General features: G+C 41.5%; 3 protein-coding genes across 4 annotated transcripts in view; 2 read left to right on the top strand and 1 right to left on the bottom strand.

The window, feature by feature from the left end:
- LOC129780254 (40S ribosomal protein S8-like) overlaps positions 1–23,342 on the top strand; it is a 263,344-nt gene that overhangs the window by 25,148 nt on the left and 214,854 nt on the right. The window contains exons 8-9 of one of the 2 annotated variants that reach the window (XM_055788314.1): positions 4,748–8,334; positions 8,404–8,899. In XM_055788314.1, the coding sequence (XP_055644289.1) occupies positions 4,748–8,334; positions 8,404–8,567 (3,751 nt within the window). In that variant the 3' untranslated portion in view covers positions 8,568–8,899. Of the gene's footprint in view, positions 1–4,747; positions 8,335–8,403; positions 8,900–23,342 lie in introns of those variants that run through there. The other variant, XM_055788315.1, reaches the window with a different exon arrangement.
- On the bottom strand, positions 14,474–17,908 carry LOC129780262 (putative ATP-dependent RNA helicase SoYb). Its single transcript, XM_055788327.1, has 3 exons — positions 17,396–17,908; positions 17,070–17,337; positions 14,474–17,012 (listed from the first exon to the last, which is right to left on the bottom strand). The coding sequence occupies exons 1-3, from the start codon at positions 17,828–17,830 to the stop codon at positions 16,087–16,089; spliced, it is 1,629 nt and encodes a 542-aa protein (XP_055644302.1). The 5' UTR covers positions 17,831–17,908; the 3' UTR covers positions 14,474–16,086.
- Positions 21,192–23,282, top strand: LOC129780260 (uncharacterized). The gene is made up of 5 exons (XM_055788325.1): positions 21,192–21,452; positions 21,507–22,412; positions 22,470–22,605; positions 22,665–22,990; positions 23,046–23,282. The coding sequence occupies exons 1-5, from the start codon at positions 21,278–21,280 to the stop codon at positions 23,198–23,200; spliced, it is 1,698 nt and encodes a 565-aa protein (XP_055644300.1). The 5' UTR covers positions 21,192–21,277; the 3' UTR covers positions 23,201–23,282.

Below are 23,342 nucleotides of genomic sequence, written 5' to 3'. Positions count from 1 at the left end.
AAATCAAGATTGTCCAGAAAGTGCTAAACGAATCGTCGCAAAGTCCGGTAATCAGTGTGAAAAAAATTCGTCCTAGAAGTGCTCGTTTGGCAAGCCATTTGCACGTGTGGCATGCGATCGTTAACTTTTCCACAAAAGGGACTATAAATGCTCAAATTTATGTGAAAGAATGCTTGAAGAAGAAATTGCTTCCACTTTATAGAAAGCATGAGGTTCCTCCTCTATTCTTGCCAGATTTGGCATTTGCACATTATGCTAAATCCACTCTACATTGTTTTTGGGTAATGGTAACTGGGCAATTGTCAAGGCCAAGATAAAGAAGGAAGGTACAGTGTCTAAAACATGTCAGAGTTCAAGAAGAATTGGTCTGCAGCGTCCAGAACTGTGTAGATTTTGATGAGTGGAGTTAAATCGAACGTTTTCAGTTTTGTTTTGATCAGTTAGCGCTCAACTTCCGAGTCGATAAGTCGATTTTATCAGACGAGCAGATTTTGGAAGTCGTTCACAGACTATTTGATACGTTTTTGGTTTCTTTCATCTACGCTATCCGCGACGGCACATTCCGTGATGCCGCGTCGCGAAAATACGTTTCGCGTCGACTACTCGCAATTTCCGAAATTGCTTTCTCATGACGAGATCCATAAGTTCGTTGGAAAAGAACTCGGACTTACACGTGAGAATGTTCTGCAACTTCAGCCAAGCAGACGGCTTGCATGTACCTTCGTCAAGGTCAACAACCTCCAACTTGCTGAACAAATAGTGGAGCAGCACGACAACAAGCACGAGTTCGTGTTTGAAGGGAAATCATACAAACTACGAGTTACGATGGAGGACGGTGCGGTAGAAGTAAATTTGCTTGAGCTACCCGAGAGCGTCACCGATGATCAGATTGCTGATTTTCTCACCGAGTACGGCGAAGTCGTCAGTATTCGTGACCTACTGTGGGATGACCGATACAGCGACTTCGGTGGTATTAAAACCGGGGTTCGTATTGTTCGGATGGTGGTTACGAAAAACATTCCTTCTCTCGTGACAATCCAGGGAGAAGAGACTGCGGTAAAATATAAGGGGCAACGGCAAACGTGCCTACACTGCCATGAGTTTGTACACATTGGCATTCCATGTAAGCTCGCAGCAGACCAATCATACGCTAGCGTAACGAAGGGCAACCCGACCAAACCTCAACACACCAAACCAACGAATCTTCGTAAACCATCGTCAGCTTCATCAAAACGTTTGACAAAGAGTTCGCTCACTGTCGGTCACTATGACAACACGCGTCTGAAGCCAAATTTCTCTGAAATGAGTGGGACACAAACCGCAGTACAACAACAAAATAACACGATGCCACCCCCCGCTACACCTTCAACAACGATACCATCCGCAACACAAGCTGTAATCCAGCTATCGCCCATCTCATTCCCGAACGCCACCACGTCGCATCGTAGACCCGATGGCAACGAAACAGACAATTCACAAGCTTCCCAAGGCTCGAATGGCAGCCGACGCTCGCGTAGACAACAACCAGGCAAGAAAATGCGTCACTACGGAGAAGACGTCATCTTCACCGAACACGTACAAGTTAGAATCTCCGACGAAGAAATCCAATAAAATGGAGTACGTCAGTTGTAACATCGGGACGATCAATATAAATACCATCACCAACCAAACCAAGCTAAACGCCCTTCGCACGTTCGTTCGCACAATGGAGTTGGATATTGTGTTTTTGCAGGAGGTAGAGAACGAACAGTTAGTCTTGCCTGGCTACAACGTTGTCTGTAATGTCGACCACTCAAGGAGAGGAACGGCAATCGCTTTAAAACAACACATCAAATTCTCACATGTAGAGAAGAGTCTAGACGGAAGATTACTCGCCCTCCGTGTCCACAACACAACACTCTGTAATGTGTATGCCCCATCAGGTTCCGTTCTCCGTGCTGAAAGAGAGCGGTTCTTCAACAACAGCATTGCCTATTACCTTCGTCATCGGACCGACCACGTCGTCTTAGGTGGCGATTTCAACTGCGTGATTCGTCAATGCGATGCGACGGGGCAAAATTCGAGTCCCGCTCTTCTAGCCACCGTTCAGCAGTTACATCTGCATGATGTGTGGCAACGACTTCGTTCACGAGAGATCGAGTATACTTACATCACACACAACTTCTATGTGAGCAACGGTCTCCGAGAACAGCTGAGATCAACAGCTGTACATGTGTGCTGTTTTTCGGATCATAAGGCCGTCACCATGAGAATTTGCCTTCCTCTCTCCGACAGAGCACATGGTCGTGGACTTTGGTCTCTCCGTCCGCATCTACTGACCGCTGAAAATATTAACGAGTTCCAAATACGGTGGCAGTTTTGGACTCGTCAACGACGAAACTATTGGTCTTGGATGGAATGGTGGCTATCGTGCGCAAAGCCTAAAATAAAGTCTTTTTTCCGATGGAAGTCCAAAACAGCATTCGATAACTTCCATCGTGAACAACATCGTCTCTTTCAGTTACTACGGAATGCGTACGATGGCTACCAAAACAACCCTGCCATGCTCACCACCATCAATCGAATAAAAGCAAAGATGCTGACACACCAGCGAGCGTTCTCCGAAATGTTCGTGCGAATCAACGAAACCTTCGTTGCTGGTGAGCCGCTATCGACTTATCAGCTGGGCGAGCGAGTGCGCCGAAAAACAACCATCGAGCGTCTGCGAAATGAGAGAGATGAAATCATCGATGATTCTGCTGCTATACAGAACCATATGGTCGAGTATTTCAGTAATCTATACGCGCCCGGCAATGTGGAAGAGGGAGAATGGGGACCTTTCCAGTGTGAGAGAATCATTCCCGAGCAGGATGATGCAAACGAAGCTTGTATGTATGAAATCACTACGGTACAAGCGCATCGAAAAAGTCTCCAGGACCCGACGGACTGCCAAAAGAGTTTTTTTCTGCGAACTTTCGACGTGATACATCGTGAGCTTAACCTGATTATTAGTGTTTTGACTCGCTCACAAAAATGCTCGAACGGCGAGCACAACATTTTCCAAGCAACGTTAACATTGAAGGACAGAATTGCACAGCTGAAGGCGGGCAGACAAAAAGGCAAGCTGATCTCCTTTGATCTCGATTATGCTTTCGATCGTGTGGATCATCGTTTTTTATTTACTACGATGCGAGATTTGGGTTTCATCCCAGAACTGGTGAATTTGCTTTCCCGTGTGGCAGCAGCCTCTTCCTCTCGCTTGCTCATTAACGGGCACTTCTCCGCTCCAATCCAAATCCAACGTTCTGTCCGACAAGGGGACCCTCTCTCGATGCATCTCTTCGTGCTCTATCTTCACCCACTTCTTCTGCGATTAGAGCAAGTGTGTGGGGCAGATTTAATTATCGCTTACGCAGATGACATCAGTGCCATTGTATCGAGTGCCGAAAAGCTTGATGCGATGCGAGGCTTGTTCCAGCGTTTTGAGAGAATAGCAGGGGCACGCTTGAATGAAGATAAAACCACTGCAATTGACGTCGGATGTGTGAATGATCCAATCACTGCACCGTGGCTTCGCACGGGAGGTTCCATCAAAATTCTTGGGATAATCTTCACCAACTCGGTCCGAGGTATGGTGAAAACAAATTGGGACATACTCGTGACCAATTTTTCGCGTCTAGTATGGTTGCACTCTTCAAAAAGCTTATCACTACACCAGAAGGTAACACTGTTGAACGTTTTTATCTCATCACGGACATGGTACATGGCAGCAAATCTGTCTCCAATGGCAGCACACGTGGCAAAACTGACAACCATTATGCGACGCTTTCTTTTCCGTGGTGCGTGTGCAACCATCCCAATGGAGCAGCTAGCGCGAAGACAAGAGGATGGCGGTCTCAATCTTCAATTACCAGCGATGAAGTGTAAGGCGCTGTTAATCAATCGGCACCTACACGAAATGAGCTCCCTTCCCTATTACAATTCCTTCCTCTCCCAAACAACCGTCCCCTCTCAGACCTTCCTTGCCTAAAGCTTATCCTAAATCATCATCCAAATTTCCCCTTCCAAATCCGAGAGCAGCCTTCCGCCAATTTCATCCATCGTTTCTTCATAGAACGTACAGCAAAACCGAAAGTTAGCAAATCCTGCAATTAACTGGCCCCGTGTGTGGAAGAATATTGCTGTTCGGAAGTTATTGCCTTCACAACGTAGTCTTCTTCACATGTGGGTACACGAAAAATTCGCGCACCGGCGACTGATGTTCGTTATGAGGAGAACGGACGATGAAAATTGCTTACACTGTTCTTCGAGTGTCGAAACAATACAGCACAAATTTTTTGGCTGTCGGAGAGTACGAGATGCTTTCAATGTGCTACAACAAAAGCTGCTAGTGGTATCTGGTAGACAACTCGCACTCCATTTAGAGAATCTCCTTCGGCCGTCGTTGGAGGGGTTTGAAACGAATGAACGAATTTTGATAATGAAACTGTTATTGACATATATCACCTTCATTGATAGTAGTAATGGTAGGATTGATATAGATGAGTTGAAATTTAGTTTTGAAGTCGAGATTGAATCAACCATGTAAATAATTTTTACCAAACAAAAAGACAAATAAACGTATTAAAAAAAAAATCTTTGAAAGTTTAAGACTACTTTTCAATACAATCCTTAGTATCGATGGTATATTTTATACAGTCGTTTAGCAACCAACCAATGTTGAATTACCTCATAGTGAAAATTTTCTCGTTTCTATTTTTTTTTTCAGAGATGTCCGCGGTCCAGCTGTTGCCGTTATCCAACCATGTCTCCGTATCGTGCAGTCGCTGATGTGTCCACCGCTACCGACGAGCAAGGCAAACAAAGATCTCACGACGCAGGAGTTGTGCACCGTTCAACCTACGAACGGGCTGACCATAAGTTATGAAAAATGGATAGCCGGGGATCCACAGCATTCGTTTGCCGCCTGGAAAGCACGAATGCCGCCGATAACGGGAACAGCTACACCCCGAGCGGAGGACAGCTCAATTCAGTTGGCACAAACAACTGGTTCCACTTCTGAAGGTGAGAGCGAATCAAGTGCTACTCCGATAAGTACCTTCCGTTCGGCAATGGAGAAAAAACGTAGCCAATACCGGAATGCCTATCTGTTCGAGAAGTACGGAAAGCGATGGCGTCAGAAGGTGCTCAACAAGGGAGTTGATGCTGTGCCGCTAGAGCTAACGGCAGCTTGGCTACAACCAGTGCTGTTCAATACAAACTCCCGATTGGGTAGGCAGTTGACATGTGCTTTGGTAACGTCGCTGAGCAGAAGTCCCGAGCGGAAGCGCGAAATTCTGGATCTACTGACCAGTTTTCTGAAGCATATTGGTGAAAGTGGCGAAGCGAGTGCAGAGTTTATAGCTCTTTATCGTATATTGGCCGATGAAACACCATGGCGTCAGTATCTGGCCCTGAAGGGGGTTCTGACGCTCATAGCAGATCTCCTCACAGTGGAGATTGAGAAAATTCATCGTTTAGAGGAGACCACACTTTCCTCAGATTTGGCTCAAGGTTATGCGCTGAGACAGTTAGTTGAGCTAATGGCAACGTTCCTGGATAATCCTCTCATCCGGAAGGCGTACAAAGGAAAATTGCTGGGATCGGTTTTGCAAGGCTATTTGAATTTGAGGAAATTGGTTGTCCAAAGAACGCGTTTGATTGATGATGCCCAAGAGAAATTGCTCGAAATGCTAGAGGAGATGACAACGGGAACAGAAGAGGAAACGGCAGCTTTCATGGCGGTTTGTATCGACACTGTCCGTAAAACTTCGACCACGGATGTGAAGACACCGGTATTTATGTTCGAACGACTCTGCTCAATAATTCACCCCGAAGAGAACGATGTGGGAGAGTTCTTTTTGACGCTGGAGAAAGATCCACAACAGGAGGACTTTTTGCAGGGCAGAATGTTAGGTAATCCATATCCTTCGAATGAGGCCGGCTTGGGTCCCTTGATGCGGGATGTGAAGAACAAGATTTGCATTGACTGTGAGTTGGTGGCACTTTTGGACGATGATAACGGCATGGAATTGTTGGTACATAACAAAATTATCAGTTTGGACTTACCGGTCAAGGAAGTCTACAAGAAAGTTTGGCTACAGGAAGGAGGCGAACGAGACGCTATGCGAATTGTCTATCGCATGCGTGGTCTTCTTGGTGACGCAACCGAAGAATTCATCGACACATTGAACGCAAAAAGCCAAGAAGAGGTCGATAATGAACAACTCTACCGGATGGCTAACGTATTGGCCGATTGCGACGGTTTGAAGGTTATGCTTGATCGTATTGGTAGTCTACAGAATGTATCTAGATCGAGGACCTTATTACAAGTACTGCTCAAGCTGTTCCTTCTTAGTGTGAAAGTACGCCGATGTCAAGAAGTTCTATGCCAACCAGAACTGGGAGCTATCAATACTCTCTTGAGAGTGCTTCAACTTTGTCTCCAAAGCGAAAATGATGCCCAACAATCGGCCGTTACGGAGCAGCTACTCGAGATTATGGAAACCATTCTATCCAAGGCCGCTTCGGATACGCTTGATTCTTTCCTCCAATTTTCTCTCACTTTCGGTGGTCCTGAGTATGTGCAGGCTCTTCTTTCCTGTACCAATTGTCCAAATGTACGCAATAACCCCTCTGTTTTACGCCACCTAATCCGTGTGCTTGCTGCTCTCGTGTATGGGAATGACATCAAGATGGCGCTGCTCTGTGAACATTTCAAGGAAGTGTTTGATTTCAATAAATTTGATACCGATCATACGGCAGAGGATGAATTCAAGCTTGAACTGTTTTGTGTTTTGACTACCGGTATCGAGCATAACTCCATTGGAGGTACGCTGAAGGACTACATCATGAGCTTGGGTATTGTGGAGAAAGCATTGGAATATATCAAAGGACACGCGCCCTGTGTCAAGCCTACCTTACTGAGAACAGATTCCGACGAGTTGAAGGAATTCATTTCCCGAGCTTCATTGAAATATATCTTGAGATTCCTCACCGGATTGGCTACGAAACATGAAACTACTCAACTTGCGGTGGCAAAGGATATAATTCCTATTATTCATCGCTTAGAGCAGGTTTCAAGTGACGAACATGTCGGATCATTGGCTGAAAATCTGCTAGAGGCATTGTGTACCGAACCGGCAACGGCTAAACGAGTTCAAGAGGTTCGTGATTTCACCCGAGCCGAGAAGAAGCGTCTCGCCATGGCGACTCGTGAAAAACAGTTGGATGCTTTGGGTATGAGAACGAACGAGAAAGGACAAGTGACTGCCAAGGGTCCCATCCTGTCACAGATAGAAAAGCTGCGCGAAGAAACCGGATTGGCTTGTTTCATCTGCCGCGAGGGATACGCTTGCCAGCCGAATAAGGTTTTGGGAATCTATACCTTCACCAAGCGGGCAAATGTGGAAGAGTTTGAAATGAAGCAAAAGAAGACTGTCGGTTACACAACTGTAACACATTTTAACGCCGTTCATGTAGACTGTCATATGTCTGCGATAAGACTGGCGAGAAGCCGTGATGAGTGGGAAAGTGCTTCACTGCAGAATGCAAACACACGTTGCAATGGCTTGCTACCCCTGTGGGGGCCGGACGTGAGCGAATCCTCCTTCTCGTCTTGCATGGCGCGTCATAACAACTATATGCAAGAGTCGACGCAACGATGTGAAATCACCTTCAGCAGTTCGATTCACGATCTCAAACTGCTCCTGATGCGATTTGCCCTGGAGAGAAGCTTCCACGAGGATGCCGGAGGTGGTGGACCCCAGTCCAATATGCATCTAGTCCCTTATCTACTATTCTATAGTCTGTACACGCTGTTATCGTCACGATCTTATTCTCGCGAGGAGATGATCCTCAGCGCATATTTAACGCACAAGCCTTCCGACCGTTGGCTTGAATGCGCCTACGAGGCGGAAGGCCCATTATATCTAATCACAATGTCACTAGCGTTGCACACACCGGGCAAGTGGACTCGCAACAAACTGGCTCATCTTAAACGATTGATCACCGTTGGCCACGCACGCATCGTAAGTCCAAATACGGTGTGCAAATTTATCGCACCGAATGATAAGAGCCCGAAAGATTACCATGCCTATAAGCCGTATCTCCTGCTGTGGGCGTTAGTGGACCTGATTTACAAAAACTTGTTCCGCACGGTGACCACCCCGAAGGATGAAGACTGGCCAATTTCTCTGTTCGATTACGTACGTCGGAATGATGAGGCGATGCTGAAAAATGCGGATGCTACTCTGGAAACTTTTACGGAGGAATTTTTGCCCTGTACCTCGTTTGGAGAGTTCTGCGATGTTGCTGGTAAGTTAAGCTTGATTCAAGGAAACAGGGTAAAAAATAACAATTCACTATTCCGTTTTTGTTATATAGGACTCCTTGGTGAAATCGAGGATCCGGACGGGTGGATGAACGACCTAATACAATCATTGCCATCGCCAGGATCTACACCTGCAGCCGCCGGGCCTTCGTCAGCTGCTGCTCCAGGTCCGGACAACAATGGTGCCGTAGCAGGAAGTTCGATTTCGACGGCTTGAGTCCGGGTGGGAATATCATCCAGGTACGAGGAACCGGTTGATGACGATGATGATGATTGGTGATATGTCGTTGATTGCATACAATATATAATTCATTCTATTTAACTATCGATAATGAAAACAAATGAGAAGACGATTCATATATTGATATATCGTAAAAAATACTGTTACTTAGCAGAACATAGCACTGAAATTATGCGCGTATAGCAGCAACATAGCAAAACTAGTACTAAAAGTACATCAAATTATGCAATTATATGAATACTAATGGAATCAATGTATGTGTGGTAACCAAATTCATGCTCTATCAAAATAAATTACACAGCAGTTAATCATATATTTAATTCACAAGTGACTTCCCTTATTGGAAATGATCTGCGCGATTTCCGTAAAAAAATCGCAAACGAAATAAGAGCGACGGAAATAACCGCAGAGAAAAAAGTGTAATATCACAAAAGTCTACATGAAATATGCTCATGCGAAAAAAAACCCCATGGATATAAATGCCACACGGAAAAGGCGCAATGTTTTTATCAATCTCACATTTCCAAAAATAGCTAAATGTCCAAACCAGAATACCTATGAGTGTGTATTTTTTTTTTCAGATTATGCAACAGTTTTGAATTGCAATGAATGATATACGGTAGATGCACCAGTACTCGTGGGTGTACCAATGATAGTGGGAAAGCCAACGGTGTCTATTCTGTATTTCAATCGAATCGAATTATTTCGAACGACTTGGTAAATTCCATTCCCTGTTTCGTTCGAGTTGTTTTTAAATTCATATATTTTTCGTTCGACGATTCGAAAAATTTCGATCGACTTGATCTGCGTTTGATCTGCTTCTCTTCGAACATTAGATAAGCAAAACGTTCGAAATATGGAATGCAAAGTTGTAACTCGAACGAAATGCAAATTCGGCGCAATGCAGAATCTTTGTGAAAGTTTGGTTCTTGTTTAAGAAGGAGTGAATAATTTCCGCAGCGGATGAGCGGTGAATTGCAAATATGTAAGCTAATTTTCATCATGTTTTTTTTGTAAATTAATTTTTACATTCAACAGGGAAAAAGACCAAAAACAAAACGACCACTAAAAAGCAGTTTGAGCGGATGGTGCTGCTTCTGGAGCAAGAGGTGGAAATAGCCAAAGGTTTTCCCGAGAAAATTCCGGACCCTTCTGGAACGAGCGCTCGTCTCGTTTGTTTGATGTGTTTGTTCACCTGTTGATTGAAAGTACCGGTATTCTTCTGCTCCGCCTTTATCTTCAAAAATTGTTTCATGGCTAAACTAGTATTGCATAAGCAATGTATGTTTTCAACTGCAACCATCAAATTCAATTCATTATTTGCAAGATTTTACAGATTTTCAAATGGGCCTCTTCCAAACAACACAACCAAATGTAAACATTGAACTCCAGGGATGCTAGATGACTGTTTTGAATATATTAACACGGCACGAAAAAGGTCTTCACATATTGAACGAAAATGAGTAATTCAAAACAACTACTTTATTGGAAATACGTATATATAGATTTAAAACTTTTCTCGATAAATCGTTGATTAGGTGAACAAACATTGCCCCCAATAAATCCATAATAACAAAACGTCTGAGTGATAAAACCATATGCTCGAAGGAAAAAAAACAATGAAACCAAAAGATATATGAAACTTATTCCTTTTTGTTATGCTGTTTGTTGTTTTTCTCAAAACAAAAAATGTCTTCTTATCTAACATCACTGATCATACCGAGAAAAACTGACTGAAGTCTCTCCAGTCTACCAAATAAAACATTTCTATGAAACTCGTGTACTGGAATGGGATATTTTGCTCGTCTCGACAGTGACTGAAGCCGAGACGAGGCGAGACGAATTGCTCGTCTCGTTTTCTGGAATAGGGCCCATATACAGTACAGTTCCCTAACCCATATGGTTTAAATTAAGGAAAATTGAAAGAATACACATTTTCCTATCGTGTTCTTGTGGCCGAGTATGTATGATGGAGGTACAATATTCAAATATCACTGCTAATCAGACAGGCGGTCATTGATCGCTCGAAATACAATTGCAGCATCGTAGAACGAATGTGAAAATGTGTTTCACGATTTCGAAACTTCGATATAACGTACATTTCACATTCAAAATTGTACGTTATATCGAAACATAATAAAGAACTTAGAAACGTAGTGTATATTACTCTATTGTGTTTTTGTTTGGGTAAGGTTAATGAATAAATTCAACTAGTAGTCGAAGCCAGTCTTTCTCATGATGATTCCCTACGTACTGTCGATTAAAGTTTGATTCATTTAGATACAACACATGTTTTAGTTTTAAAATACATATAATGTATTGTTCTTTCAGAAAAAAAATTATAGGAGGTTGTGTCCAAGATACGACCGCATTGTTGACGTTGAACTACGCTGTTATATTATAAAAGTCGTTTGTTTAAACCTTCGGATATTATTCTATAATGCTGTGAAATTTTAGAAACAACTGCTTAGTAGAACAATCTCTGAAATGCTTTTTTTCATTGTAGAATCAGTTGACGATAATTGACTGATGATTCATTCTTGCCTTCGCAGAACAATACACTAGCGATCGTATGTCGCAATTTATTTCATGTCAATGCATTGAAAATTTACCTCGAACGCTATTCCGGTGGCCTTTTTCGCAATTGACATTACTCGGTTACAGTTGATTATACCAATATATCTTTGGCACCGCGAGGAAACAACAACAACAACAACACTTGCAAGCATCAAATATCATGCTACATGTTATTTAGTATTGCCTCAGTGGGATTACACCTTCAGGCATCGTTCGTACAACGTAAACCAAGCGCCAAACAAGCGTTCACCATAGCATGCATACAGATCCATACATTGGTGGCTTGAAACTACTAGGAATATAAACACTTCTCATCATTTTGCGCTATTCTCAAAAGAAACACTTCTGTTAATATTACTGGCCTCGAAAAAAAGTTGCATTACTTTCTCATACTCGAGCTAAGCGCAGCTGTCACCCTTAGTGGAGGAAGTTTTGCTACTGGCAAGCGAAACCTAATCACATACAAAATTCCTGAACGACATTCACTTTCTTGGTGATTAAACAAGCGAAATAAACTATTTTTTTTAATATCAACAACCTCGAAAACAGTAGCATTGCTTCATTATGATCAAGACTAGTGCAAATGCAATCCTAGTTGGAGGCAGTTTTGCGACTGGCACGCGAACCCAAATAACTTATAACATTCCAGTACGACATTAAAGAGGTTGGTATTCCCCAAATGGTTTTTTGGCGCACAAACTTAACGCCTGCTTCGCCATGACGTCAGTTTAATACATTCATGCAATGTCAAAAGCACCATCGAAGCCCTTATGACGGAAAACAAACAATGTTCTCTGCTTGGAAAAAGACTGAATTATACCACACAGCTTGCACTCTGCTGTAACACCCATCGATGCAAATTCGCTGATGAGTTTGTCAAGAACAACCGCGTTCACCACCAGCGGGGGGAGCTGCTTGCTACTTCGCTGTTGTTCGATGCGAAGGCTCGGTTCAGTGCGAGCGCTTTTCACTGCACTAACATCGCGTGCATCATTAGATGACGCTTGCCTCGAAATTTTATTGCCCCCGGCCATGCGTTCGTTTTTTTGCAGGGCTCGAGCCAGCCTTCCCCTTCTTCTTGCTCATCACACACTATGCGAAGCGTCCAATTTATGACGCAGAAAGAAAAACACACGATACGAATAACGCGAAAAACGAACTGGAAAAACCACACGACGATATCCAAGTTGAATTACCACTGGTGGGGTCCAAACTTGATCGAAGCGCAGCGAAAGCAAAGTGAACTAGATTGCTCAACAGTCCGATGCCGAATGAAAGTTGACCTCAGCGAGATCCAATGTTTATACTCTAGGCAAGTATTCCCCTTCATTATTCTTCTTTTCTTTTGTTCACGGTGACTTCATATCCTACGATTTCCCCTTCGTTACTCGTCGATAAGTTGCTCGTTATTTACAGCTCTGTTCGGGAAAGCACACAAATGGACTGAACAAATGTATGGAAAAATGGAAACGCTTAAAGTTTTCATGAATTTTAACCATTTACAAACCAAGGGATTGTAATGTATAGCATATTAACAAATTTTAGGGAATTTCCGATTCGTTTAGTATGTAAATCGCCAAAATCCGTTCGCGGCAAAAATAGTTATTAACGTTAACTTTATTTCATAAAAACGTGACCTGTTTTCTGATTTGGCACCCTTAATGAAAGACGTAGTTCTACGTCAAAAAATATTCAAGAAATTATTCCTTTACACTTTGAAAACGTGTACGTCATATCGAAGTTCCCCCGTATTCACAATTCACCAGTCATCTGGCTAGCGACCAGACGGCTGCGAGTCTTTCGAATAACCTTTCTCAAGGCCGAGTGTTTAGTTGAGTTTTCCAAATTGGTCTTTTTCAAGGCTAGAGAATGTGACAGGTCACCTGTTTGCTCGAGTTGTTTGAGGCTTCTCCCCTCCCACGGTTGTAAATAAATTACATTTTTCATTAAAAAACGGTGGAACACACGCATAGCTAGACAGGACACATATACGAATATATAAAATTGGTAAAAAACATGAATATAATAAATAAGAATAATAAATAAATTTGAAACGATATCTAGATATTAGGAAGACGGCATAAATATATACAATATATACACAGCCCATACAACACAATACGACACACTTTTCCATCGCAGCGGTTGGTACGACTGTATGAGATGCGGTGTGACTCGACCCGATGGTGACTCAGCGGGCTCCTCGGAGTTCCGCCATGATGAACTCGGTCACTTGCTTGAGCCACCGGAAGAAGAACAGACGCGCTCACGGAAAAAGTATATATTGAACCTCGAATTGTGAAGTGAGAGTTTTCACTGAACTTGTTCGGACAAAATAAAAGCCTAAAGTCGAAAAGTGCCAGTGAGGCGAACTAGACCCACCAAAATCGTCTAGTAACAAAAGACAGTTTAACTTTGTCGTAATCCGGGCTCCTGTTGAAGAGCTGGCATCCAACCGAGCAGGTGAGCTCCCGGATTGAACCCGGATACTATCCTGACAGAACGGAATTAGATACTCCGGTGAAACCACATCCTGGTAAAGGGATCGCAACAAACCCGTGAAGCAAAATCCACGTAACCGGATATTCCAGTAAGCAGTAGACCCAGATCCAGAACGGTCCTGGACGGAACCGAAGCAGCGACCAGAGTAGTCAACGGCGGGCCCAGACACACCACATAAACACCTGTGAGTAATTGTTATCAAACAGCTGTCTTTCCCAATGCTGATGTAACACATATTTGTTTTGCTCAATTCTAAGGAACAATTCGAAAGCAAACTATTGAAATCACAAAAATCTATAAATATGAGTATCTGCTTGAAAGTCGATCTTAGTCAAAATTTGTCGATGCAAGTCGTTGGCTGTCAGCGAAAGTTCTCTAAATATTGTGCTTTGTTTCTATTTTGCTACTGTGTTGGACATTTCTTTTCGCCACAGAATGCATCTTCAGAACATGCAAGGAGCATAGTGCAGAGCGGAATCAAAGCAGAAGAGAAATATTTAATAGGATACCTCCTATTAAAAATTTCTCTTCGGCTATGATTCAGTCGTCGGTTTTCATACCGTGGAGATTGTACGAATTGTTGATTTTTTGCGTTATGCTTTATCAAATAGATAACGGTAGGGACAAATATATAATCGCCTGAAATCGCTCTGTATAGTACGGGAAAAATTAGGCGATACATACTGAATGAGTTCCGTGTATTGTTCTGAGTGCGTGCACTGGTCTAGCGAGAACAAGAATGAACCATGAATCAAACATTTTCAGCTGCCCGTACAAACAACACAAACCCATCGATCCTATTCAGGGCATCTAAAACTTTCGACTAAATAGTTATTTGAGAATTTTCGATGCATTCTAAAAATCTATTTTATATTAATGTTTGCCTGAAGAGAGCTTCTGTGAATTCAGGAGTGTATTTGGATAAACTCTAGCCTTGAAAAAGATCAATTTGAAATATCAAACTAAACAACTCGGCCTTAAGAAATACTATTTGGGGGGAAGCCTTGCTGTTTGGGCGACTGATAAATCGTGAATGACTGATTTGTGATTTTTTCAATCGATCATTCAATCTTCGTGATCTCATTGTTTTCGGGTTGAAAGAGACGTAAGGTATTTTTCATCGTTGAGAGTTGTGTTCTACGGTGAAAAACTGAAGTTGAAATTTTGTTTCGAAGGTCTTGCTTTCGGCTCCGTAGCCACCACATTAAAGTTTTGTTTCGGATTTTCTGTTACCGTTTTGCTGCTGCTGAGATGTTTCGTTCTGCGTTCTCCTCACTCAGTGAAAGCATTCATTTGTCGGCCCATGTCATTACTATCAAATATTTGTATCAAAAAGTTTTATTATTAAATTTCTTCAATGTTTGTGCTCGCCTTCAATCACACCTATTCTACATTCCGCCGGATTTGCATTTCGATCGAAACCATCATTTCGTTCGAGTTATAATTTCATATACCCTATTTCGAACGTTTTGCCCATTTAATGTTGGAAGAGCCACAAATCGAAAAGAAATGCAAAAACAACTCGAACGGAATACAAAATGGAATTTTATCAAGTAGTTCGAAATATTTCGAATCGATCGAAATACAGAATAGGGCCGTAGTTCTATGTGAACACTGCGGTCGTGTCTTGAACATCACCATTCTTCATTTATCTTTTTTTTTTCCTTTGCGGCCCGCGATACCATGTCTAACACGTGTTTGTGGCCCCTATGGAAAAAAGGTTGAGTACCGCTGCGCTAGATGATGGAAGGATGTAGAAAATACTATAGAACAGCGTCACCGTTAACCTAGGGTGCACTGTACTTACATCAATGAAGGCGTGAACAAAGGGAACACTATTTAAAAAAAAACACTATTAGTAGAACATGTTCTACTATTATTATTATTTATTCTGAGGTTAATGTAATAACCTTCGCCCCAATTACATTACCTTCAGAATAAATTTCATTAGGAAAAATTAATTCATAATAAAACTTGCAATTTTTCCCGTGTGGCATTTTTACCCATGGGGTTTTTCCGCGTGAGCATATTTCCAGTACTTTCATGATATTACGCTTTTTTCTTTATGGTTACTTCCGTAACGTTTATTTCATTTGGAATATTTTTCCAGTCACGGATCTACACAGACAAGTGCAATCGCGAACGCCGAATTATATATTCGACCATCTTCAAGTTACATTTTTTGAGAATGAAATATATTGATTATTGATGAAAAGGATTACGATAATGTATAAGTCAATCACAGATAACATTCTTATTGAGCATTGTAATGTCTACAAACGATTAAACCCAAGTATGTGTTTGTCGTTATTGGAAATTCAATTTCAAAATTCATGTTTTTGTTTTTTTGTTTGTTTTAAACGACAAGCTGTCTGAAATCCAGAAACCAATGTACATTTTTTGCTCTCAGTTCTCTTTACCACTGCTCCTCATCGTCGTCACTTGGTTCAGTTGGTTTCATCACCGTTTCTCGATTAATTTTCTTTCCGAACGAGGTAGAAACGCGCTCCTCACCGTAGTTATTATATTTCGCTTTATTAATGACGGTCTTCGAATTCGTCGTCCCCCAATTCCTCGCCCCTACCGCCGAATTACGATCGGGAATTTCCTTCGTGAATCGTCGTTTATCTGGCGCAGTGTTTTTTTCACCAAGCACAACCGATCCGTCCGTGAACTCCACGTTCCCCAAGCAGAAACCGGCCGGAACAATGTTCAGCGTCGAGGTTGCTCCAACGGATGATCTATGGGAGCCAACTGCGCTCTGTTTGTCCGAAGATGTCCGTTGATTCGGAGTTTGACGTCGTAATTTTATCTTCTGCAAGGCTGACATTACGTCGGATGTTTTCACGCAGTTATTGTTGTGAAAATCTTTGTTGGCTTGCTTGATTGATGTGTTTCCTTGAATGGCACCTTTATTTGACGACGAATTACCCGTTAATTGGCTCATTGGAGCTGAATTTCTAATATTACTTTTAGGAAGATCACCTTCATCGTCGGATAACGACTCGTTAATTAGTTCGGTGTATACTAACTCGTGTTCGTCTGTTGGTTTTCTATGTTGAGACGGTCCATGAGATACTACACTCTGAGGTATCTCGTCGTAATCTTGGTGAGATCTATGTGTAGTAACTATGGAAGACGCCGTATTACGTTTATCCCATTCGAAAAACTTCTCGCGAGCTTGTTCAATTATATCAGTGTTTCCGGAGCGTATCTTCCCCGTGGACCGCACCGCACTTCGTGAATATTCTGGACGAAATGTATTTGTATGGTATTTCGTGTTCTCTCGTTGCTCGTTATCCTCGAAGCGCTGCATGTGCAATGTTTTCAAGTATGGAAGTTCTATGGGAGAAAATGTATCAGAAAAACAACAGTCTAATCATGAGCATTGATACGTACTATCATAGAACTCCGCGTTATCTACAAGCATCACCATTTTCCCCCCTGCCTTCTTCAGCAAATCTGTAGCATTATTGGTAACATTCTGATGAGATGTAATGGTCATTGTGCCAAAGTACATATCGATCCCTGTCACTTGATGCCGATGAAGATTATAGAACTTAATTGATACTGCTTCTTCAATACAACTCTCAAAAACGCGTGCCACGCCTTGACTCCATACCTGAATTATTTTGGTAACGCTACATCCTTGCAAATAATCATAAGCCTTACATGACGTAAAAATTAGAATAACTGTTCGGCGTTGTAAAAATCAACGAACTTACCGATTCTGCGGGCAGTATTCCCTCAAGTCCTCCGTGTCGTACATTAGTGCTCATTCCTGCAAATCTCTCGGGAAGTGGTTTAATATATCTGCAGTTTGTCCTCACCGGGATCCCTTCATCGATTGCCCACAAGTTGCAATGAATCTGGCCACCGAGTTCCTGCTGAATTTCATCCACTTCTGCCCGGATCCAGCGTGCTTGCTGGAAGTAAAACACCGCTACCAACTCGCCCTGACGGTGCGGGATGTATGATTCCGCAATTTTCCCCCTAGTATAAGTGCTTTCACAGTACTCGTTCAATTCCAACAGAAATTTTTGCTCTTCGGCGTTGTACAAATACGCAGAATCATGTTTGAACCAAAAATTATGTGGATTGATATAATGTGTGATACGAATCAAATCATTATCGTTATCTTGATCCTGTGCACAGGCCATTGTGGAACAATAGCGCAGAACGCTAACTTTATTTAGCCGGCTTCGGAAATTTGTAAATGAAATGCTCAATGATTCGATAATGACATTCAGAATAAACGTCTCAGGAATAAACAAACAGCGCGCAGATATCGAACATTCCATGCGGTACAATTCAATTGGCTAGTGCATATCCCCTTTAATCCAGTCTGCGAGTATATTAACCCTTTGCGGTCATATTAAATTTGGGCATGGGTGTCGTACTGGTTGGAATTATTTTTTTCTAGAAAAAGCAGTGATACATGCAAGTTTATGAAAAATCAACATATTTGTTTGTGATCTATATACGGCCTTTCTATGCATAGTTGTCCCATGTTCCAAAATCAGCAACTGAAGCTTTAAAAAAAGCTTTAAGCATTTCAGTTTGGCAATACACCTGGTTTTTTATGAACAGTAAACTATTGTCTAATGAAATGTGGAAGTTCCCCTTGAAGTTGAACCAATCAAGCTTGATTATAAGTTTAAAACTTCATGGTGGGACAGTTATGCCTAGAATATCAACATGGGACAATTGAACTTGATGTTGTTTTTTAAAATACCGGGAAAAAACAATAAGTTTTTTTTTGTGTTTTCCGCAATATAAGGCATAAAAACATCGTTTTATGAAGAAGGCAGTGATCTGCAATACTTTGCAGAATATAAATTTCGTTGTTATTAGGCATTCGCTAGCAAGGTGTACACGCGTTCCGTTAACTTTTTTTTTATTTGTTTGAGAATTAGTTCGTTCTTCCAAACCAGAAATGAGTACATTAGCCCAGGTATGGGCAAAATCGCATCGAAATTCTTTCAACAACACTCATCCACAGATAAAACTCACCCTTCTATTCTCCATTTATGCCTCACTTTATTCGAGAAAGAATACATTCACCTATCATCTTCGCAAAGTTCATTCTCGAGTTAAACGGAAAAATACTGTCTCAATTCCGCACATCTATTCTCAGAGAATTTTGCTTTGCCTCTCGGAATGACGTTAGATGGTGATAGAATCAAATTGGAAACTTTTGCTTGCGCCAGCGAGTGTCTCTGTAAAATCTGTAAAATAGCAATCATTGAGCCTCGATCGCCTCGATTGAATGTTGTTTTCTACCCTTTATTTTGTTATGTTCACTCTCAGTCCCGATTGAAGATGGTCGGGGAGTGAAAAATGATTAGTCGTGCAATCTCACGATTGTTTGCTGCATTTTTCCGCCATGATTATTTCAAGCAGATACAAGAGTGATTTATAATCAGGTGTGGAGAAATGAGCGAATGAACTTTTCCATACTTGCATTAGCCCTGCTGAAAGCGTGACACAAAATTCTTGTACTTGAACCGATTTATTTGATATGGATCTACAAAAAATATATGGTGGGACCGTTATGAATAGATTATCAACATGGGACAATTGAGCTTGATGTTGTTTTTTAAAGCTGGGAACAAACTATTGGTGAAAAAAACGTACAAATTGGTGATCTAACGTACAAATCTACTAGGCGGCGCTGAAGGCTTGTAGTTATTTCCATAAATCACAATGTTATAGTCATAAAAGATTATTTGATTGCGATGAGTTTGGAAGAAATTTAATTTTGCGCAATTTTATATATAACATGTTATTCTCTTACCTCTTTCAGTAGTGAAAATTGTATAAATGTTGACAATGGTTGAATCAAAAAAGGAAATCCGGGGCACAATCAAAAACAAGTTGAAAAATGCATGGTTCCTGCATGTGAGAACTACCTGAACTACTAAAATATACGTGATTTGTTTCTGTGTTTAGGTTATCTTATCATCATTTTCTTAGTTCAAAAACAAAATCCAGGTGTCTCACCAATCGTTTACGTTTTGCGTTAGATCGCCAATAACTTTTTTTGTTAGGAAGGTTAGGCATAAAAACATCGTTTCATAAAGAAAAGTGAAAATTGTCAAAATATAACATGGGACAACTATGCGTAGAACGGCAGTATATTTGTATTAACTTAACAATGTGTTTTAACTTGGTGTTCTCATATAAAAATTTTATTTTACAATTCGTCTTCGTGTGAGAAGAACAAAGATTTTGTCACTTGAGACACTTATGCGATTATTCACATACCATGAGACATTTATGCAAACAGTCGTTCTGATACTCATGAACATTTTTTTTTTCCATCATACCAATGTTTTACAATGGCTTAATTCTGCTGTTATGATTTTGTCCCACATTCCTTAAATTCAACGCACTGTGCGTTGTCTTGTGTGGGTGACTACTTTGTTTGATATTGAGTACCCAGCAAACATTAAATCGCATAACAAACGTATATATAACATCATATGCCCTAAAATTTGGTTGGCATATAATGCGCCTAACTGGCATATACATGCAAAAGTGGAGGCCATATACATACATAGCAAATGCTTACCGAATTTGTTTGGATGAATATGCAACTTTGACCGGCTATAATAGCGACTAGTGCCATACTCATATACGATTTATTACAGACATAGAAAAAAAACAAATGGCGCAAAATATTTTCGTGAAATGTTTATTATATATTTATTATTGAGTATTTATGTTTGTAGAAATAATAATTGTTTGATTGACTTGTGTTGGGAGTGGAATTGAATGTTTAAAATGGCACAGATTGATGTTTGGTGAAAACTGCTCCGTTATGGGTTCGAACTCCGGTCGTCTGGATTATCATCCACCAGCTATCTCGCGCGGCTATCTGCAATTTAATTCAATAGCGGTTAAAACTTTCGAGTGCATCAGCATTTCATTGACATTTCAATATGATGTAATATGTCCTTTATTAGGATCTAATATGATTTACTGTTTCATGATTTTCTTCAGCATGCAACACGATTTACTACAGTACTGAATCGATTTAAATTATACGCTTATACGACACACAAACTGCATCAGCGTAATATACGCATATGCTGCGGATTAAATATATTTTACGAATAATTATTTTACGACAATGTACATCATAAAATTGATGTTTATTATACCGATATGCGACTTAATTTGATAATGGTATATAAAATCAAGTTTTTACATTTTATGCGATTTAAAATATACACGATACATACTTTGATTGATATTATATGCGATTATGATTTATTCGGATTTCTTGTAAGACTTGGCACGTGCAAAATTATACGATTTAATGTTTGCTGGGTAAATCGTATAATTTTGTGTTTATTCCACCTCAAAACTCATCACTCATCACGGAACGCGAAGCTGAATACCGTCACTCCGAATTCCTATCGAGACAACAAGGGGCGCTTTAGTTCGCAGTGTTTATTACAGTAGTGTAACCATCAATCGCTGTCAAAATGTTATTTTTGTTTAGTACACAGGCGCGAAAAGCCGTTATCCGTATAGTTCACGATTTGTTGCAATATGTTTGGTGTCGATAGATTATATTTGCAATTTTGATAACATTATCAATGACTTCATTACCGAAACACAACACAGCGCTTATGAGGGTCGCGCTGCAGCGAGAAGCTGCGCGATCCTATCGCGAGAAGAGAGAATCTGATGCGATTTCTTATTCAGCAGAAGCGCTTTGTGTGGAGATTCATAGGAAATTCGACAATCATAGCCGCAAATTGACGGTGAATGGTAATTGTTAAAACAAATGATGCGGTGGTCGTTTTAACAGTTGTATATTTGTAGTGTCTCTCGGATCCCTGGTCGATGAGATTGAATTGACTGAGTCAAATGAAGCTGAATGTTATGAACCCGCAGAGGGTTTCGAGAGAATACTTCAATGCTGTCGGCAGCTACCGGAACAATGGACCGTCTTTCAAATACACAAAACATACACCCCTCGGTGGAACCAGCTCACACATCAGCAATTGCTCGAGGAGAAGACTTCCCTTGAGATTGTGTTATTCACATATCCAAACTCGGAGCTTTTAGACGGACGACCTGTGTTAATTCGCCTAGAACCGCCAGAGGATCCTGAGTTTTTCCCTCTTGTTTCCTCTATTCCCGTAAAGATAAAAGGCCTGCTGACGGATGAGATAAACACCGGTTCAATGCGACAGGAAGAAATGGATACCATCATTGGCAACGTGATAAATCGTTTGGCAGGCTGGCTTGGACCGTGGATCGTTCTGTTCAGTGGGAAATTTAGTTCGCCCAAGGATCAACAGCTGGAAGCGGAAATCTTCAACCGGGTGGAGGATTTTTCAATCACCAACAAACTCAGCAAGAGGGATCAGATTTTGATATCACTCGTGGCAAGACGGTTGGACATGATTAGTATGGAAGCGATTTACCGCTTCTGCTGCGAAATGGTAAGGAGTGAAAGTCAGCTGAAGGAATTGTTTAGATTCCTGTCGGTGCTGAAAGAAAGCAAGTTTGGGGCGAATCAAAGTTTCAGCTGCTTCCCGTGTTTGATGATAGTGGATGAACTGCTCGATAGTTACCCGTGGGAGATGATGAATACGAATCAGGAATTTAGTCGGTTGGGATCTTTTCGGATACTGAGGCAACTTTACGAGACACATAAGGATGGTATCAAAAACGGATACCTAAGGGTGTCTGCGAAAAATTGTCATAACATAATAAATCCCGGTTTGTGGAGTTTTATATCGGTTGATGGCACGTAATTTAATGATTATTCGGTTTCAGACAAAAGCTTGGTGAAAATGAGTGCTCGACTGCAAGCATTCTACAAGCAATGGTATCCTGAATTCAAATTGATTGTTGATCAACCTCCGACGGATTCGGAATTCACTTCCATACTTCACGAAGCTGATGTTATGATGTTCGTTTTTACCTTGCATGGTTTTCAAAGCATCTTCTAAATGATAGATACACTTACAGTTACAACGGTCATGGGAGCGGCTTGCAGTTCATTGACGGGGACACAATTCTTCAGCATGACATAAAGAGTTTGATATTCCTGTTTGGTTGTGATTCGGTGCGGCTCTTCCCAAATGGATTGTTCAGTGAAATGTCCGGGAGCCATCTATACTACAACATTGCCAAATGTGCTGCCGTGGTTGGTGCCCTATGGGTGCTGACCGATTTCTACACCGATTACTATTCGATACTGCTAGTGGCGAATTGGATTCCCACGGCCAGCCCCTCGCTCCGTGATTATTCCGTTTATGATTTGGATCCTACCGCGTTCAAGCATGGAACGCTGCGTAAGTTTGAGGTTTGAGATGAGAGGGACACTTTTGAATTACTTTTTTCTTGCAGAACTAGTGAAAAAATCAAAACTGCAGTGCCGTGAATTGGGTGATGATAATTTGCTCGCGCTGATGACACAATTCCGTCGACGTAATCGTCTCCCGAAACGCATACGATGTGCAATGGTCTGCCGAGGTTTGCCAGTCATTAATTCCACCTTCTGAAGGTAAGTGCTGTGGCGAGTGCCAATGTGGTGGTCGATTAGGATCTAGTCAAAGTGGTGTAATATATTTGTTTTTATCTCATCGTCTCTGTGTTCTCTGTCTGGAACGTACGAAAAGAAAGTCTCGTCTCGCAATACCGCAA

Source organism: Toxorhynchites rutilus, chromosome 3, assembly GCF_029784135.1.
Source record: "Toxorhynchites rutilus septentrionalis strain SRP chromosome 3, ASM2978413v1, whole genome shotgun sequence".
Classification (NCBI taxonomy): Eukaryota; Metazoa; Arthropoda; class Insecta; order Diptera; family Culicidae; genus Toxorhynchites; species Toxorhynchites rutilus.
This window is presented reverse-complemented; position numbering and strand designations above follow the sequence as displayed.

What these genes read in the sequence shown, in the direction of transcription:
- LOC129780260 (XM_055788325.1), top strand. Translation starts at nt 21,278, where the DNA reads ATGACTTCATTACCGAAACACAACACAGCGCTTATGAGGGTCGCGCTG. An exon ending in TCATAACATAATAAATCCCG is followed by an intron (nt 22,413 to 22,469) that starts GTTTGTGGAGTT and finishes ATTCGGTTTCAG; the next exon opens with ACAAAAGCTTGGTGAAAATG. An exon ending in GTTCAAGCATGGAACGCTGC is followed by an intron (nt 22,991 to 23,045) that starts GTAAGTTTGAGG and finishes TTTTTCTTGCAG; the next exon opens with AACTAGTGAAAAAATCAAAA.
- LOC129780262 (XM_055788327.1), bottom strand. Translation starts at nt 17,830, where the DNA reads ATGGCCTGTGCACAGGATCAAGATAACGATAATGATTTGATTCGTATC. An exon ending in GAATACTGCCCGCAGAATCG is followed by an intron (nt 17,338 to 17,395) that starts GTAAGTTCGTTG and finishes ACGTCATGTAAG; the next exon opens with GCTTATGATTATTTGCAAGG. An exon ending in TAACGCGGAGTTCTATGATA is followed by an intron (nt 17,013 to 17,069) that starts GTACGTATCAAT and finishes TTTCTCCCATAG; the next exon opens with AACTTCCATACTTGAAAACA.